Source organism: Lissotriton helveticus, chromosome 5_1 (genome assembly GCF_964261635.1).
Source record: "Lissotriton helveticus chromosome 5_1, aLisHel1.1, whole genome shotgun sequence".
In the NCBI taxonomy this organism is placed as follows: Eukaryota; Metazoa; Chordata; class Amphibia; order Caudata; family Salamandridae; genus Lissotriton; species Lissotriton helveticus.
The window spans coordinates 91,562,188-91,581,161 of record NC_136065.1 but is presented as its reverse complement, the minus strand read 5'-3'; the positions used below and the strand labels follow the sequence as shown (position 1 = coordinate 91,581,161).

The 18,974-nt window shown below is 44.9% G+C and overlaps 1 protein-coding gene across 1 annotated transcript in view; it reads right to left on the bottom strand.

The window, feature by feature from the left end:
• Window positions 1–8,901: 8,901 nt before the first annotated feature.
• The window catches only part of LOC144754198 (E3 ubiquitin-protein ligase TRIM39-like), a 159,238-nt gene continuing 149,165 nt past the window's right edge, over window positions 8,902–18,974 (bottom strand). The window contains exon 6 of the mRNA XM_078641783.1: window positions 8,902–10,580. Within this exon, the coding sequence (XP_078497909.1) occupies window positions 10,069–10,580 (512 nt within the window). The 3' untranslated portion in view covers window positions 8,902–10,068. The remainder of the gene's footprint in view (window positions 10,581–18,974) is intronic.

Genomic DNA, 18,974 nt, shown 5'->3' with positions numbered 1-18,974 from the left:
AAATGTTCAGCAAATTAATCTTGCATTAAAACTGTACCAAAATGAGCAACTGCATGCAGGAGCCTCAGCGTCTCTGGTCAGTGTATCGGCCTAGAAGTCTCGGTTCCCTCTAACTAATACTAGCAAAAGATACTGTATTTATACAGAAAAGTATCTAGGGTTCCTTTGTTTCTTGTTAGCCATTGTTGGGTTTGAGGATGACGCATGGGATGAACCTTGTATGTAGATATTATGCAGGTTGATACAGCCCCTGCCTGGTTTCCAAGAACCCTTATGACTATTCATTCATACTGTGTAATCTAAAGATGAAGTCATAGAACACTATTGTTCAGGGAGACCCTTCTTCTGCGCCCAGGACTAGAACTAGGTAAAGGTTCAATCCTAAAAGGCTCTACTGTGTAGTGTAGGGAAGGTGATGTAGGTGAAAGGGTATGTTACCCGGGCCTATATTAGGATATCTATATGAAACATAACATGTTGTTACCGCCTCCATGTGCAACTTCCCCCTGCTTGTGATGCTTCTCCCCCAGCGTTTCGTGTTCTATTACCCCATTTCCTTGTACTGTGATTTTCACTTCTTGTGTGCTGCTTTCCCGTCTCCCATTGTTGCTCATGCCTGTGTGCGATGCTTCCTCTTCCTTACATTTATTCTCCCCTCGATTCCACAAACATCCTAAAAAAGTGGCTCAGATTTGCAGATTGCAACCTTGGGTGAAAACTACCTGGTATTCATCAGGAATATAAACTCATTTCCACTCTCTGGTCCTTGGAGACTCCTGCTCAGGGACACATCCCTGAGAATCCTACTCGCGCAATGAACCCAAGAGGCCTCTGCTCACTTTTAGGTGTCTTTGCAATCCTGCTCACTACCTGGTGTCTTGGAATCCTACTCACTCCCTGGTGTCTTGGAATTCTACTCAATATTAGTTTCTCTTGTATCTCTGTTCACTGTTAGCCCTGTATCTCCTGCTCACTCTTACCTAGAAACTCCTGCTCACCCTGAGGTCAGTGAAGGCCATGCCACCATGAGCTTCCCCGATGCTTCTTTAACTCTGTGCTCTGCTGGTACTCTACACACACAAAGGCCCTGAGGCTCCCACTCACCACTAGGTTTGCAAAGCTCCTGTTGACCACAAACCCCTGACGATTCACTGGTAGGTTACCAGCTAACGTCACACTCAATGTAAGTCCTTAAGGCACAAACATACACTCAGGCCTCATAACTGTGGACTCAATCATAGCTCCAAGAGGCTCCTGCTAGCCCTTAGTTCCAAAGAGCTTCTGCTCACCCTGCTTATACTCAACTTCTGTAACATCCCTCACGCTAAGGTTTCTGAGACTTCTCTTCATCTTCAGACCCTGAGGAAACTGCTCACCTGTGGGTCAATAAAGCTCCCCTCTTTCCTGTCCCTGAAGTTCCTCTTCACACTGAACTTCTTGGTCACTTATACATGTCCACAAACTCCATGCTGACACTATACACTCAAAGCCTCTACATGGTCTCCAGCTATTCCTTTACCCACCTCCCAGGTATTGACTGAAATGTCACTTCACTGCATGAGAATACCTTGTGGTCATCCTACAGTGCAGCAGGGCTGCTGGCTTCAGGCTGCTTGTCCTGTCTGAAGGGGCTGTGAGAATACCTTCTGTTCACCCTACAGTGCAGCAGGGCCTCAAGCTGGTTGTCCTGTCTGAAAGGACTGTGAGATCTACTAGTTAATATCATCTGCCTGTTATAGTTGGCTGCCGGAAGCTGGAAGCTTCCAAGACTCCCGTTCAAGTTGATGGAGCTGCTGAGAGTGTCCAAGAGCGGGACTGGTCATCTTCCCATTTGAATGACTGAAGCAAACTACACAAAATCCTGCGACAGTCAGATATATTAGAAAGCGATGGATAATACAGGTTATCCAGAACAGATTCATTACATTATTGAACAAATGCAAACACCCTGCATGATTTAAGTATCTGTTGCAGAAGTTTCTGGGCAAATTGTAGGTCACAGTTTGGCTCTGGCAGGGCCAACTCATCCTTGCAAGCCTGAAATTGTTACCACTGAAGAGAGTGATGCCAACAGATATATGAAGAGATTAACGATGACCATGCTAAGCAGCTGCATGTCATGTGTGACACCTCTGGTCATACACGAAAGTGAAACTACAATCAACTGCATGTCCCAGAATGCAACGCTCCAGTTGCGTAACAGAAAATAACAGCCCTTCCCCCTCCGCAGAACGTGATGAGGCAATTTAAAAAAAAATGAAATCCATCCAAGTCTCCAGCACAAGGCACTTGTCTGGCAGGTTGCAGGGCAGCATTAGAAGATTTGGAGATTAGTGCACACCACTGTGTTCTTTGTTCTCCATTAACACTAAATGTTGAAATAAAAACTGGACAGAAACAGGGATTACAATAAAATGAAATCCCTCCATTCATGGGCTATGCCTTCCTACCAGTCCATCTCACACTCGGCTCCTGAGGTGCTGTGACCTCAGGGCCTGGGGCACTGCCTAGGCTGCAGGAATGATAGCTACGCCCCTGGCAGGCTGGCCTTACTGCTGGTTGCACCGTCCGACAATCTGTTCTGGCAGCGCCCTCCCAAAGACATCCTTCTCCAAGGATTCCATCAGTGACAACACTCAACAGTGCCCCTCATCTCTCCATAGACCCTCTCCCATTGTACATCTAACTTCTTTTATAATGCAGCTCATCTCAATGTAAGGTGTCAAGAGTGCTTTACATCACACACACACACACACACACACACACACGCACGCACGCACGCACGCACACACACACACACACACACTTCAGAGACAATGACTAATATAAGTGTGTAAGTCAATGTAGAGGAAATGCTATTTAAAAGAATGAGGGCTGCAAGGTGTAGGAGTTAAATGCCATCCATACTGGTAAGCATTTTATGCAGGACCCCTGAACTTTTACGGCAGGGGTGCTTCAAATTATGCTGCAGGTTTAACAAAATGATGCAGCAAGAAAAGGCAAATTATGCCGCATAATGCAGCACATTTTATGACAGAACTGCTTTATTATTTTTTCATTTTAATACATGATAATACTGTCTGGCAAGATTTCACCTCATTAGTACCAGTCTCACTAAATACAGAAATAAGCATTTGAAAGATGACCAGTTAGCCTTTGTGAAGGGCCTTCCACGAAGCAGTAGACTGGAATACATATAAAGCTGAACAGGAAAAGGCTGTGGTAGACTTGCAATGGAAAGTGGAGGAGTTGGAGAATCGCCAGAGGCGCAATAACGTCAGACTTCTTGGTATAGAGGAAGGGGTGGAACAACAAGATCCAAGAGGCTTTGTCATCAAGTTGCTAAAAGGTTCTTTCCCCGATGTGCCATGGCAGTGGGACTTGGAAGTCCAAAGGGCCCATAGATTTCCATTTACCAGAAAGAAAAGACAGGAAGGGGGCCCAGATATACTTCCAAGGGCTATGCTGGTGTTCTTCGGGAACTTCCTTGCGAGACAAGAACTGATGGACAAAGCGAGGCCAGATTCCAGGAAATCTTTTGACGGGGTAACATTCTTTGCCAGACCTGACTTTTGCCACGTGACTGTGGAGAGGAGATGGCGCCTCAGACAGTTAATCCCAGCATTTCAGAAGCAAGGGGCAGAGGCGTACCTAATGTTTCCGGCAAAGTTAAAGATTATATCTGCAGGACGTATGAGAATGTTTTTTTCTGAGATAAAGGCGGGAGAGTACCTGACAGAGCTGACAGAACAACGTAGAGATAGGAACAAGGAATTGGTAAAGTGAGGGAGTGGGGAGGGCTAGGAGATGTTGTTGCTTGTAAGATTACCTGAGTCACCGTGGGTATTAAGAGAGGAAAGCGGGGAGGAGAGGGGGGGCGACACTGCAACGCACAGCGATCACGCATAGGTCAGTTCTGACCTATTTGCCTGTGTTGGGGGGGGAGGGGATCTCGTGGGAAGAGGGGTGGGAGGGGGTTAAGGGGGGGGGTGGTGAGGGGGGTGGTGGTGATGGAGTAGGAGAAGAGAGATATGCAGTACAGAGATGTAAGATATACAAAGGAAAGACACAACTAGTGTTTAAGTCTGTAAGAGGAATGGAAGCGATGGCAAAACTAAAATTGACCAATGGCCGTTAGGATAGCCACGCTTAATATATGTGGGCTAAATAATGCAGAGAAAAGGCAAAAACTAGCCGCAGCATTACGATTTTGGAGAACTGACATAGTTTGTTTACAGGAGACGCATGTGGCTAGGAAAGATAACTATATGCTTGAGCAAATGGGGTTTGAGGTGCTTGCCTACACAGGACAGGAAGACAGGAAAAAGGGGGTGGCGATATTGGCTAGAAAAGGAGTTTTAAAAGTTAAAAGGAAGAAAGAGGATCGAGACGGGCGATGGGTATTGTTGGATGTGGAATCAGAGGTCGGGAGACTCACAATTACCTCAATATATGGGCCAATTGAAGATGAACCTGAACTGATGGAATTTCTGGATGGGGAATTGGCACTCTGGCCAGAGCCTGTAGTATGTTGCGGGGACTTCAATATTAATGGCCTGGATGGCTTAATCAAGGGGGAGGGGGTTAAATACCGGGGCAGGAAGATAAGGACATACAAAGCAGTACAGAATCTTGCTCGACACAATGCCTTGGTGGATATGTGGGCTGAGAAAAACCCGATAGGTACAGGCAGCACCTATTACTCAGCTCCTCATAGAAAGGTTTCAAGATTGGACTACTTTTTCATTTCGAGTTCACTTTTGGGGAGAGCTGATATTGAACGACTTCCTAGATTAGTGTCGGATCATAACCCGTTAATTCTAAGTCTGATATCTGGTAGAGAAAGGGATAGGACGCCTAATCAATGGACGTTTGAACGGGGGTTACTAAAAGAGGAGGAGTACGTGAAAAGGATGCAGGAATGGATTGTACAATATTGGGATATAAATAGATACTCAGCATCGGCAGACATGGTGTGGGATGCTTTTAAAGCTGGGGTAAGGGGGGAGACACTAAGTTATACTATGCTAAGAAACAAGAAAGAAAGGGAGAGGACAGAGGGGAGTCTTAGAAGCCTGGCAAGCTTGGAGGAGGGCCTCGTGGGCGCAATAAGTAGACAAGCACCTATTGAACAGATATTATTAGACATAGAGTTACAGAAAGCAGAGCTAGGGGTAATGCTGGCGCAAAAAGCAGCAGGGAACTTTTTAGCTAAAAAAGAAAAATGCTATGAGTTTAATGAAAGAGTAGGCCACTTATTGGCAATAAGAACTAGACAAACGTTAGCTGCAGGGGAAATAAAAGAAATTAAGGACAGTACAGGGTCTATAGTTAATAAGGTGGAGGAAGTGCAGGAAGTCTTCAGGAAGTTCTATGAATCACTATATGCTCAGGAGGCAAGTAACGATACGCCAAGGATGTCAGAATATTTGTCACAAATACCAAACAGAGGGTTAAGTACGGAAGAAAGGGAGAGATTGGATCAGCAGTTAACACTACAGGAGGTAAGAGAAGCAACATTTAGCCTCCCCCCTGGAAAAGCAACAGGGCAAGATCAAATTCCGGTAGAATTTTATAGGACTTTCTGGGATGTATTGGGTACAGATCTCTGGTCAATATGCTGTATGGCACAGGGGGGAAGGGTGGTTCCACAGTCTTGGGCCGGGGCAGATAGAATCATAATATTAAAAAAGGATAAGCCACCAGTAGAGCCAGGGTCATATAGGCCAATAACGTTATTAAACGCAGATACAAAAATATTCTCTAAAACATTAGCGAAAAGACTTAGTAGGGTTATTGAGAGTTTGGTGTCCCCAGAACAACATGGCTTTATACCAGGTAAGGGAACCACCCAGCACACCAGACAGATGATCACCGTTCTGGATGCAGCAGAGGTGGCAGGAGACCCTGTCGCGGCTATTTTTCTGGATGCTGAGAAGGCCTTCGACAGGGTCTCCTGGGACTATCTGTGGAAAGTTATGGAATGGGCTGGGATAGGTGTAGGCTATATAAAGGCAATTCAAGCACTGTACAAACATCCAACGGCTAGAATAAGAATAAATAAATCATACACAGAGGCGGTACGGATCCGAAGGGGGACTAGACAGGGATGCCCAGCTTCACCTCTGTTATTCGCCTTATATCTAGATCCACTGCTAAGAAGACTAACATGTAACAACAGGATTCCCCCAGTTAGGCTACACGAACAGGAATATAAGCTGTTTGCCTATGCAGACGACGTAGCAATTATAACTCCAGAGCCAGAGGGGGCCCTAACAGAAATAGAACAAGAGGCAAAAAACTTTGGGACTTTTTCAGGGTATCTCATAAATAGTGGTAAGACGCAGATAGTGCAGAATAGGTTTGCCAATTGTCAGGATACTAGAATAGTCCCGGAAGCAACGTATTTGGGGATTAGGGTCTCAGCACAACTGGACAGAATCGTAGAGCTTAACATAGAGCCACTCTTAGGGAAAGTTAAAAGAAATCTAGAGAGAGTTAATAATCTACATCTAACGCTAATGGGGCGAATCAACATGATTAAAATGGTCACGTTTCCGAAAATTCTATATATCCTTAGAGCAATCCCATTATATATTGAGGGCACATGGTTTAATAAAATAGAAGCAGTTATGAATAGGTTTATCTGGGCTAAGGGGAAGACACGAAGGGCTTATCGTTTTTTGACACTATCAAGGGAGAAGGGGGGGTGGGCTGCACCGGATTTTAGACTCTACTATTGGGCAGCAGCTCTACAATATGCACAAGGACTATTAGGCGATAGTAGCCAGGGTGGAGAGAGCTCGGGCAGGGCGAACGCTTATGAAGCAGTCCTGGGCGAGGAGGCAGGGAACGCCTTGGTGAATACAGTGGACTATGCGTATTTTAAACATACTAGGTTTAAGACACTGAGTGCAATCTTTAAAATCTGGAAGGCTGTCGGGAAAAAATTAGGAATCGGGAGATATAATAGATATCTTAGGTTGCTCACGAACATTGACCTCCCCGCAGAAATCTTCAGAGATACAGTTATGAAGGAATGGGACGGAAAGGGGATTAAAAAACTAGGAGACCTGCTGGACGCAGAAGGGATATTTTTGTCATTTCAAGAGATTCAAATTAAGTTTAATATTCCAGGATGTAATTTCTTTAAATATCTACAAGTTAGGAGCTATTTTTATAAGAAACAGGGTGGGACAGCAGGGATGTCTCATTGTAGGATAATGGATTACTTGGAGCGTAGTACACGGGTAACAATTAGACAAATTTATGCGGAACTCTCTGCATTAAAAGCAGATGATAGAGAGAAATTCTCCAAGAAATGGGCGGAACAATTAGGGGCGCATCTTGACGGCCTACAAATCTCATTAGATTTAGGACGTTCGGTGCTGTGCTCAGCCACGCTGCAAACTCAGCACTACAAAACGATTTATTCTCTTTATCATACGCCGGCAAGAATTGCTCAGTGGGGGGGCATGACGGGCATAACATGCCCAAGATGTAATTCAAGTGGTGCTAACATTGTACACATGTTCGCACAATGCCCACAATTGTATACACTAAAGCTGGCAATAGAAAAATTTATGGAAACCTCATTAGGGATAAAGACTAAATTGTCGGAAGAACTGATAATACTAGGGGTGAATACAAGAGATTGCAATGAACACACTGAATTCTTGTTTATGGCCACAGCAGTGTTAAGGATTATTATGGCAAGGGCTTGGCTTGACAAGTCTGCACCCACATTTCAGACATGGATAGCAAGACTTCTCTCCACTTATAACCTAGAGAAGGCCATTTATGATAGGAAAGGTAGAAGGGCAAGGGCATTGGGGGGTAGGATCTGGTCACCTATAGAGAAATGGAAGAATAGGAGTAAGTAGAGGCCAAAAATTTATGAAGGCTGATTTTGATTGTATTTAAGTTTTGAATTTTGTACCTGTATCTGAATTTTGTGAAATGTCTCTATTGATATTCTTACAGTCATCTTCTGTACTGCTAAAATATATTGGTATTATTGGGAAAAAATGGGGAGTAAAACTCAATAAAAAAAGTTTAAAAAAAAAAAAAAAAAAAAATAACAGCCCTTCCCCCTCCGCAGAACGTGATGAGGCAATTTAAAAAAAAATGAAATCCATCCAAGTCTCCAGCACAAGGCACTTGTCTGGCAGGTTGCAGGGCAGCATTAGAAGATTTGGAGATTAGTGCACACCACTGTGTTCTTTGTTCTCCATTAACACTAAATGTTGAAATAAAAACTGGACAGAAACAGGGATTACAATAAAATGAAATCCCTCCATTCATGGGCTATACCTTCCTACCAGTCCATCTCACACTCGGCTCCTGAGGTGCTGTGACCTCAGGGCCTGGGGCACTGCCTAGGCTGCAGGAATGATAGCTACGCCCCTGGCAGGCTGGCCTTACTGCTGGTTGCACCGTCCGACAATCTGTTCTGGCAGCGCCCTCCCAAAGACATCCTTCTCCAAGGATTCCATCAGTGACAACACTCAACAGTGCCCCTCATCTCTCCATAGACCCTCTCCCATTGTACATCTAACTTCTTTTATAATGCAGCTCATCTCAATGTAAGGTGTCAAGAGTGCTTTACATCACACACACACACACACACACACACACGCACGCACGCACGCACGCACACACACACACACACACACACACACTTCAGAGACAATGACTAATATAAGTGTGTAAGTCAATGTAGAGGAAATGCTATTTAAAAGAATGAGGGCTGCAAGGTGTAGGAGTTAAATGCCATCCATACTGGTAAGCATTTTATGCAGGACCCCTGAACTTTTACGGCAGGGGTGCTTCAAATTATGCTGCAGGTTTAACAAAATGATGCAGCAAGAAAAGGCAAATTATGCCGCATAATGCAGCACATTTTATGACAGAACTGCTTTATTATTTTTTCATTTTAATACATGATAATACTGTCTGGCAAGATTTCACCTCATTAGTACCAGTCTCACTAAATACAGAAATAAGCATTTGAAAGATGACCAGTTAGCCTTTGTGAAGGGCCTTCCACTGCACACCAACACATCTCGCAATTTTTTTTGTAACTTTTGATCCATTTCAGTTAGAAACACATTTTCTTTTGTTAAAATCTGCAGATTATGTTACAGATAAGGCTTATATGGCAAATGCAGAAAATCAATAATTATGTGGAAAACAACACAGGATCTGAAGTGCATGATTCCAGTTGCTCTTATTATGTTTAGAGTGCTTGGTCTGGAGAAATACAAACTCAAGGTTAAAAACATAACATAGTGGTTGGGGTTGTAATTACTATTAACTATTTATTATTATCCAAAGGATCACACTGAACTATCTACATAAAAATAATTATTTAATCTGCATGTTACGCTTTGTTTTTTGCAGGAGGCCCATTATCCCTCGGGGCTACTTTATGATGAGTCAAAACTGAGATTAGTCAAAGCTCAGATATCTCTCCAAGACATACTTAATAACCAGAACTAATTTGAAATTTTTATAATGGCCTGAAAATTGCAGGCGGGCAAAGAACTCAGAAGTCCTTGTCGTTAGCCCTGTAAGACACTTCAAAGGTCAGTGCACCAGGAACCCCAAAGCATGGCTCCTGTTTCAGTGCCACTGGTCCCTGGACAAAAGCAGTATGCTGTGCCCTAGGCCGGTGCAGATGCACCACGTATTGTAACTGCAGCATGGCCCATTGTAAGCCTCTTCAGTTCAAAGAAGTGCGATCTGCCCCCTACAGAGAGTGCTCAAACTCTTGAGGCTTCTCACAGGGGGGCTGCACAGCTTCCTGCAATCCCCAGATTTACGGACAAAAGGCGTCCTGAAAAGAAATTATAATGAACAACGGACTTAGCACCGTAATAACTGCAGGTCTGTGAAATCTATGGACGGGTGGTCACCCTAGCCCTCCCATGAGACTTATCTCCAAACAGAGAGTTTCTTTATTTAAAGGCTTCTCTGCTTGTGCTCCTGGTCATATTGTTATCAGAGCAGGGGTGTGAGAGGGGGGGTAGGGAGTGAGGGATGAGGGGCTAACGCCTTCTGTAGCTCTCACATCACCCTCAGCTCCGCTCCAAACCAGAGGCCGAAGTATGGGAAGAGCCTCTCTGTGAAGGACACCTGCGGGAAGGTGTAGAGAAGCTTCATGGAGTCAGCATTGTACAGGGACAGCCGACCCCCCTCGTACTCTAGAAACATCCCCAGCTTCAGGGGCTTCCCACGGGGGAACAGTCGAGTTATCGGAGAGGTCATAGCCTTGTAGTGACCATCAAACACCTCCACAGCCCAGACCCCCTCCTCAGGTGACGATTTGAAGTACTCCTTCCTGTCCACAGACTCTGCTACAACCCCCACGGTCCACGCTACTCGCGCCGGCAGCAGCTGGACTTCCCAGTAATGTCTGCCAGAGGTGAACCCCTCACTCCCCAGCACAACGGTGTATTCAGTGAATCTCTTGGGGGTGTCTGAGAGGCGCTGTGCTTTGCCTTTGTCTCTTACATGTCTCCGCCCCTCAGACAGGCGGAGCTTAGGATGAGCTGTGTCGGGATCCAGAGTCACCATCACTGCAGAGAAGAGATTCAAAATTAGAGAATTTATGACAGAAATAAAGGCTGTAATTACTGCTTTCTGTTATACTTATGATTAATTTACACCACATCTGGAAGGAGCACGCTATACTAGAGAGCGCACAGCACTAGACTGCTCACTACACTCAGGCATGCATTCATCTAGAGCACACACTACACCAAACAGCACACAGCGCAACGTAGACAGGACATTCTACTACACTGCACCATATTACACTACACCACACTATAACACATGAGGCATATTACACTATATCACACTACCATTTCTGAAGAATACTACAATACACCACACTACCATGCATGAAGCATACTACAGTACACCAAACTACCGCACATGACGCATACTACACTACACTAGCACCTGACACATACTACACCAAATATGGCGCATTCTACACTACACCAAACATAAACAAAACTACACTACACTACCACACGACATACTACACTACCACATGAGAAGTATGCTATACTTAGGCTTTCCTGTTTTCAGTTTCTATTTTTGGTAAATTCTGGTGGTGTTTTGTCAGTGTTTTCCAGTGATTTCAATACCTGAAAAAAAACAGTGCTTTTCAGTGGTTACTCATTTTCGCACCATAAAAAACAACAGTGTTTTATCAGTGTTTATGGAACACTTTGCTTTTATTATTGCTGGCTTTCTTCAATGATGCATGGTATATAGACAGTGTACGTACAGTGTATATGAAGCCCAAATAAATGTTTAAAGGTCAAATTTATTGTAGTACACCATACAATATTTCTTCAGTGATTCTTTGGTCATTCGCACTCTCTCTTTCCTTCCCATGTACACTTTTATTTGTGAAAAGGCCCTCTCGACATTGGCACTTGAGACTGGCAATGCCAAAACAGCCAGTACAAAATTTGCCAACTCTGGCCACTGACGTAGCTTTCCATGCCATTACTGGTGCACCTCAAGGTTGACATTCTCTGGGCCAGGTTTTGCGACATATGTATTGAACTGGGTGCATATGGCCTCAGAGGTATTAAAGCGGTCAAAAATTAAGCTGTATTTTTCAAAGTCCGGAGAAAATTCCCCTTTACGGAAGGGATCTAACACTTGTGCAGAGTACCACAGTGAGGCTTCATTGGCTTCAAACGCCATGGTTGGTGAAGGGACATTTCTATGCATCATAGCTAGCCATTTCTCATGCATGGTAAAATAAAATTTCCTGAATTGGTCCTCAACACTTCTTTGCTTACCAAGTGGCAAGCATTCTAACAGGGAACATGTTGCAGTGCCAAAGTCACTAAAAGTGTAGCATAGCCTACTCTCGAGGAGATGTTTGACATCGACACCAATTATGCTGAACACTTGGTGGACAAGGGTTATTTCGGACTATAGTTTTTTGATTATGTCCACTACAGCAGTCATGTTTTCCTGTAAAAATCTAAGGATGCAATACAGTGTACTTTTTTTGACATCACTGTCAATATGCACCCGAAGATCCTCACATTTCTTGCCTTTTGCATCATCACTAAGCAAAAATTCAGTAAATGGTCGCCACATAGATAATATTGCATTCACAGCCTCTAGGACTGAGAACCATCGACTAAATGGCACAGTTGGGATGACTCTTTCTTTGCTGCCATGCAAAACACAAAATGAGAAATATTTACGTTTGAGTTCCTGCGCATAAAGAAACAGTGCGCCTGAATGGACTACAAAATCAATAGCATTCTTCATTAGCTCAGAAGATTGTAAAGATGACTTCTGCATACCATCTGGCAAGTGGCAAGGATCTCTCAAAGGGAAACACTTCAGCTCAGGTATTGCTTTTGACAGGTCATCCCATAACTTTTTCATATAAGTAGCTGAATCGCTGCAAATACAAACAATATCTCCCCAATCTTTGTTAAACTTGGTAAGAAATCTCTGCAGCAGCATTCCAAGTGACACTGCATTGCATGTTTCCAGTACATCTAGATCTGCCACGATGGTATGTCTGTACCATCTATTTTTTGCATCACAAAATGTGATTAGCACTGCCACTGCTGGGTCGCCATGCATCTCTGGGGTTTCATCAATGGTAACAGAGATCTTCACATCACTTGGAGTAACTCTGAAGTAAGTTCAATATCTGCAAGGAACACCTCTGGTAGGTATTTCTCATACATCTGTGTTGCTTTTGGTAATGTTTTGCATGCTGGTGCACGCTTCCGGAACAGATTCCCAATCGGTCCATCGGCTTGGGGTAAGCTGGTTCCAGATTGCACTAGGGGACGTACAAATTCATGTGCTACATCCTTTTCTTCCTCACGTTTTCTTTTGAAGCGTGTCATTGTTTCAGCAAGAGACATCTCGCATAGGCTGTCGCTATTAGGTGGCTCTTACAATTTCAAGTGAGTCTGGTGACAAGATGTTCAGCAATTCGGCTTGCAGTCTTCCCAGTTACTATTGAGACAGTCACTCTGCAAAACCTGCAGATTAACATCTTTTGCCCACGCACTTCTTCAACCATGAAATCTTTGTTATCCAGCACATAATCTTCTGCCGTCTTTATTCTGCGGGGCATGTTGTTCTGGGCAAACTAGATCAATAAAAAAAACACTTAGAAACCGGTTGCGTACTGTTGAGGAAATAATGAGAAAGACAACATTTTCATGGTCAGGTGACTGCTGTCCAAACAGGGAAAAGCGCACTTGTTTTGCAGTTCTCATAGTTCATTTTAGAATCAATGTGTTGTCATTTGAAGAAAGTGAGCATGATGGCACGGCTCTGAGTAAAGCTAGGCTGGTTTTCACTGCTGTTTTTTTCCCCTCAGAGATTTATATGGTGCTAACTCGACCTGAAGGTATTGAAGCACTTTACATGAGCACCTGTTGCGTTACACAAGGGCACATTCATTTTTGTTTTTGTTAGGGACGAGTAGATGTGATTTGTGATTTGCCCAGAATCACAGGATGTTGAGCGTCATTGCCGATATTCAAACCCCGCTAGATGTGGGGTCAACTGCCCTTATTATTATGCCTTCTTATATAGCGCTCGATTACCCGTAGGCATCTCGGCGCTTGCCTTGGGAACCCGTCCTGGTTTTTCCCTGTGAGATACCCGTACTGGGCATCCCCAAGGTGAAAGCCAGGCATCCCGCCGCGGGGGGCCGTAGTGGAGATTAAGCAAGCTATTGCCCAGAGCTGCAGAGTGTGAACCCGTGATTCAAGTAGGCACCGAAACGAGAATTATCGAGTCCGTGGATATTTGGGCTCAAGACCCTGCCGCGTCGGGAATTGAACCCTGGTCCCGGGTCTGACCTCTGCTTCAGGGTCTGCCTCCTCTAACCAGTGAGCCACACTCCTCCACACTGACCATTAGACTACATCCTCTCCTGCTGTTATTTTCAACGTTTATGGGAGAGTCTATGCTTTAAGTCTTGGAGTTTGTGAAGTTGAAATCTTTCCAATTAGCTAAACAATGCCACTGTTTTGGTATTGATGGTTATGCTGTTTATTGCTCTTCTGCATTCCACTTCCCATTATCTTTCCATCCTGCATGCTGATCATCTTAATTACAGACGCTGCATTTGCAATTACTCTGTTAGTGCGGCACAGGGCAGCCATTTGGCCGGAGCCCTGAAGTACACCATCCTGCTGTTGGGCCCAGCTTCTCTCCCCCACGTTAGCCAGGCAGGGGGCCCTTGCTCACAGGCCACATTAAGAGTTTCAAGGACACCCCCCCCCCTCCCTCTCTCTCTCCCTCTTTCTCCTTTTTCTCCCTCCTCTTACTTGGGGGAAAACGAACGAAAAGAGCGCGCATCCACAAATGGACTGTAGATAGAAAAAAACACCAATGTATACTCCACCTATATATATATTTTTGTATGGTTCTTTATTCTTGCTGATGCCAATAAAAGCTTTTGAAATAAAAAAAAATTAAAAAAAAGTAGGCAAAACACTTGAGCGTGATGCCGCTTTCCCCGGTACCCACCCCCCCAGTCGCCCAATAATTTATGCATTTCCTGCCTACTTAAAACATTGCAGGGGCTCGACGAAGGGGTGCAATAACAACAAAGCCTCATTACGTGCATGGTCATTTTACAGACCTGTGAATTAACCGGGTCCGGCAGACAAACGGCAGATTACAACAGCTCCTCTCCCCCACGAGGCTGCATAATACTAATGTAGAATACAATTCAAACAATCTACTGAGTACTCACCTTTTCTGTAATTTACGTGCAGAATGGACTAAAGGGTTTGAACTTCACTTAAAACTGCTCATTTTGCTCAGTACAGAAACTAGGGCGAAAACTCTCAATTTAACTAACTTAGGAGTTTGCTTTCTACAAGCAAAAATGATTCCAGCGCAGACACTTTAAACACGGTGAACGCACCGCACACTTCATTCATGTGAAGAGAGCTACCATAACATCGGCTCCCTTCACAGCAGAGAGATCTCAGGTAAAAAAAATCAACAAATAAAATCAACCAATAATAAGAAATGGTCAATGTCTTGGCCCGTGACGGACTCTTTGTTTAGTGAAAAGATGTCAAGTTACAAAGCAATCCTTCAAAATATTAATTCTGAAACTCTAGTACAATGGGTTCTAGGGACGATTCATGCCTGGTCAGCATTTGTAAGGCTGAACCCTCTTTGCCGAGTTTACAGCCTCTGGGCAATGAATGGCTCTGATATGTGCCCCGCTTTTCATTCTGAAGTGCCTGGAAATGTATATGCATCACGTTACGCACTAACATTACAAATACTTTGGACTTTGATAAAAAAATAAAAATGTATTCTGGGCTTTCCTATACTGAAGGTGGGTTACAATCTTTCAGAGTAGAAGGGTGTCGCAGTCCAGCAGCCCGCTGACGTAAAACACCCCAGGCTGATCTTCAAGGGTGTGCGGGGGTGGAGAGGGTTAAAATGTGCCCTGGCAGCCAATAAAGTAAACAGACAGGAGGCGGAGCAAACAGCTAAAGATCTACCTTCGAAAATACTCGGTAAATGAACAGCGAAGCCCTTTACCATAATTTCACACAATTAGATGCACACTCCGGGGCGGGAGAGGGTGCTGGGGGGCGCAGTGGGAGACATGCCAAATATGTTTTACTGTTGGTTGAGCCGAAGACACACATATAGAGGCACCAGAACATGGTTAAGGTTAATTAAAAAAAGTAAACAATTTTCTTAAGTAGAAGGTAATGCATTCTGTCAGCTCAGTATTCTTCACAGAAGTCCAACTTCTTCCTACCCTAGTAACCTCGGAACACGCCATCTAACAACAAAGCCTCGTTACGTGCATGGTTATTTTAAAGACCTGTGAATTAACTGGGTGCGGGCCACAGGCAGACAAACGGCAGATTTCTACAGCTCCTCTCCCCCGCGTTAGCCAGGCAGGGGGCCCTGGCTCACGGGCTGCAATAAGAGTTTCAAAGACATTTTAAAATGTAGGCAAAACACTTGAGCGTGCTGCCGCTTTCCCCAGTGCCCACCCCCAGTCGCCCAATAATTTATGAATTTCCTGCCTACTTAAAACATTGTCAATCCACTGCTGCCTAATTTAGCGGTCCTTTCGCAACTCCTATTTTGCTTCTTGTCCATTTATCCTTCACATTGCCTGCACATAAAAATTGGAACTGCACAACTCACCATTTGGGTGAGCCCTCGCGTCCTCTCGGCTCCCGACCGCCATTTTGGGTGAGGAACCAGGGACTCCTGCACGCTTCCAAGACGCCATCTTGGTTAGCGCACTAGTGTTGCAGGGATTAATGCCCAACACTATTTAGGGACCAAGAATGCAAGCGCGCTGACATAGAGAATTGTTAACACGCTGTTGCTAGCTGGAACGCTGCTCTTGCACTTTGTAACGCTGCTCTGGCACTTTTCTTATTGATGAATTAGCCGTTTTTAAGAGACTTTTTAATTTGAACTGTCAATCTTCTTAACTGCTGCCTAATTTAGCGGTCCTTTCGCAACTCCTATTTTGCTTCTTGTCCATTTATCCTTCGCATTGCCTGCACATAAAAATTGGAACAACACAACTCACTATTTGGGTGAGCCCTCGTGTCCTCTCTGCTCCCGATCGCCATTTTGGGTGAGGGACCAGGGATTCCTGCACGCTTCCAAGATGCCATCTTGGTTAGCGCACTAGTGTTGCAGGGATTACTGCCTAACACTATTTAAAGATCAGGAACGCAAGCGCGCAGCGGGCGTGCCGCTGGCGCGCCGGAGGCGCACCAGAGGCAAGCCCATCTGCGCCCGTCCGCGCCCCAACGGGCCCAGGGGCCAGGACCCCTGTCCAACACTATACTTATTCAGCAGATACACTTCTGGCATTAAAAACTGGCGGCGAGGTGTTAGAGGGCACCACGCGAGACAGGTTACGAGAGGAGTCACTACTGAGGGGAGTGAAAGGATCTACACTGACTCAGAAACATTCCCATATGAATACGATCCAGGGTCTAAAAGTAGCAGTGCTCAATACACGCTCTCTGCAAAAACACCATCTTGAAGTGTTCTCTCTCCTCTTTGAAGGGGATATTGACATCTTAGCCCTTACAGAAACCTGGCTGGGGGATACCTCTACCCCAGATATTCTGGCAGCATTACCTTTAGAATTTGATGCGCTATGGTATAACCGACCTGGGGATTCCAGAGGTGGGGAAGTTGCAGTCTTATTTAAAAAGACTCTCATGGTGACTCAAATTGTAGCAGAAAACTGTGACAGTGCAGAGCTTCTGGGAATAAAAATCTCCCTGAAATCCTCCTGTATTGTGTTGCTAGTAGTGTATCGCCCCCCCCCCCCCCCCAACCCCCCCATAGGCTCGCCAGATTTCAATGACGCTTTTCTGGAGCTCCTAACAGATCTTGGATCAAGATATAAACATCTCCTGGAGGTAGGGGATTTTAACTATCACTGGGATAAGTCACCCAGAGACCCTGTAGAGGCAGGGTTTGAAACTAACCTGTCCTCTCTGGACTTACTACAACTGGTAACAGGCCCAACTCATGTTAAGGGCCACACTCTTGACTTGATCTGGTCTTCTATTCCTCTGGTAGAGATAACCGACATCAGCCCTTGTGTTTGGTCAGACCATTCCTTGATTAAATGCTGGGTCCAGTGTGACTGCTTACCTCTACTGTCAGATCCTCTATGGAAGAAGGTTAGATCTTGGAAGAGAGTGGAGGCTGAATCTTTAGTCTCAACGCTTCTCTCTACTCCACCCCCAAGTAACTTAGACCATAAAAGTACAGCATTAATGTCTTGGCTCCAGGCTGCAATTGACACACTAGCCCCTGAACGGATAAAGAGGACCAGAGCGAAAGGGAAAAAAGCTCCTTGGTTCAATGACACTCTGAGAGAGAAAAAACAAGCTCTGCGCCAAGCAGAGAGGAGGTGGAGACTCAACTATAACCTAGCGAATTCTGATACCTATAAGGCGCTCCTGTCTAAATATAAGGCTGATATCCTACTCAGGAAGGCAGCCTTTCATGAGGACAGAATTGGCCGAGCTGGTAATAAGCAAAAAGAGATATTCTCTATCCTGAAGGAACTTATGCAGATGGAGGGTAAAGTCCCAATAAATGATCGCCTGGACTGTGACACCTTCCAGAAGTTTTTTCTTCAGAAAGTCCGGGATATCATCATGGACATTATTAGAACCTCGGCTGACCTCAGCGTACTAGATCCATCTAATCCCCCAGACCTGAGCTGGAATGTGAACAGCATTCCATGCCTCGATGAAGCGAGTTTGGCGGCAATAGCTCACCAGATCAAATCAGGCTCTAGAATGGACCCTCGTCCCCCGAGAATATTTCAAATGCCCTTGCCGGGCTTGGAAAAGCAGTTGCTGGATCTACTAAATGAGTCATTAGACTCAGGGTACCTGCCAGTGAATCTGAAGGAGTCTAGGGTTATCCCCTCCTGAAAAAAGTAGGGGCGGATACAAAAGCTTTAAACAACTACAGGCCCATCTCCCAACTTCCTTTCCTAGCAAAGATCCTGGAAAAGCAGGTGCTGAATACTCTGGTCAGTTACTTGGAGGAACATGGACTTCTCCATCCCAGACAGGCAGGTTTTAGATCACAGCACTGAGCTGGTGATGGCCTCTGTTGTTGACGACCTGAGAATCAGGGCCGATAATAAACAGCCTTGTGCCCTGATTCTCTTAGATCTGTCAGCAGCATTCGACACGGTCAGTCATGCCATCCTGCTGAACCGTTTATCGAAACTGGGATTAACGGGTCAAGCATTTAAATGGCTTAAATCGTTTTTAACTGGCCGGATTCAGAGAATGCAAATGGGAGATCAACTATCCGCTGCTAGTTCTGTGACCTGTGGCGTACCCCAGAGATCTGCCCTGTCCCCTCTTCTATTTAATACTTATCTGCAACCTTTAGTGGAAGAACTT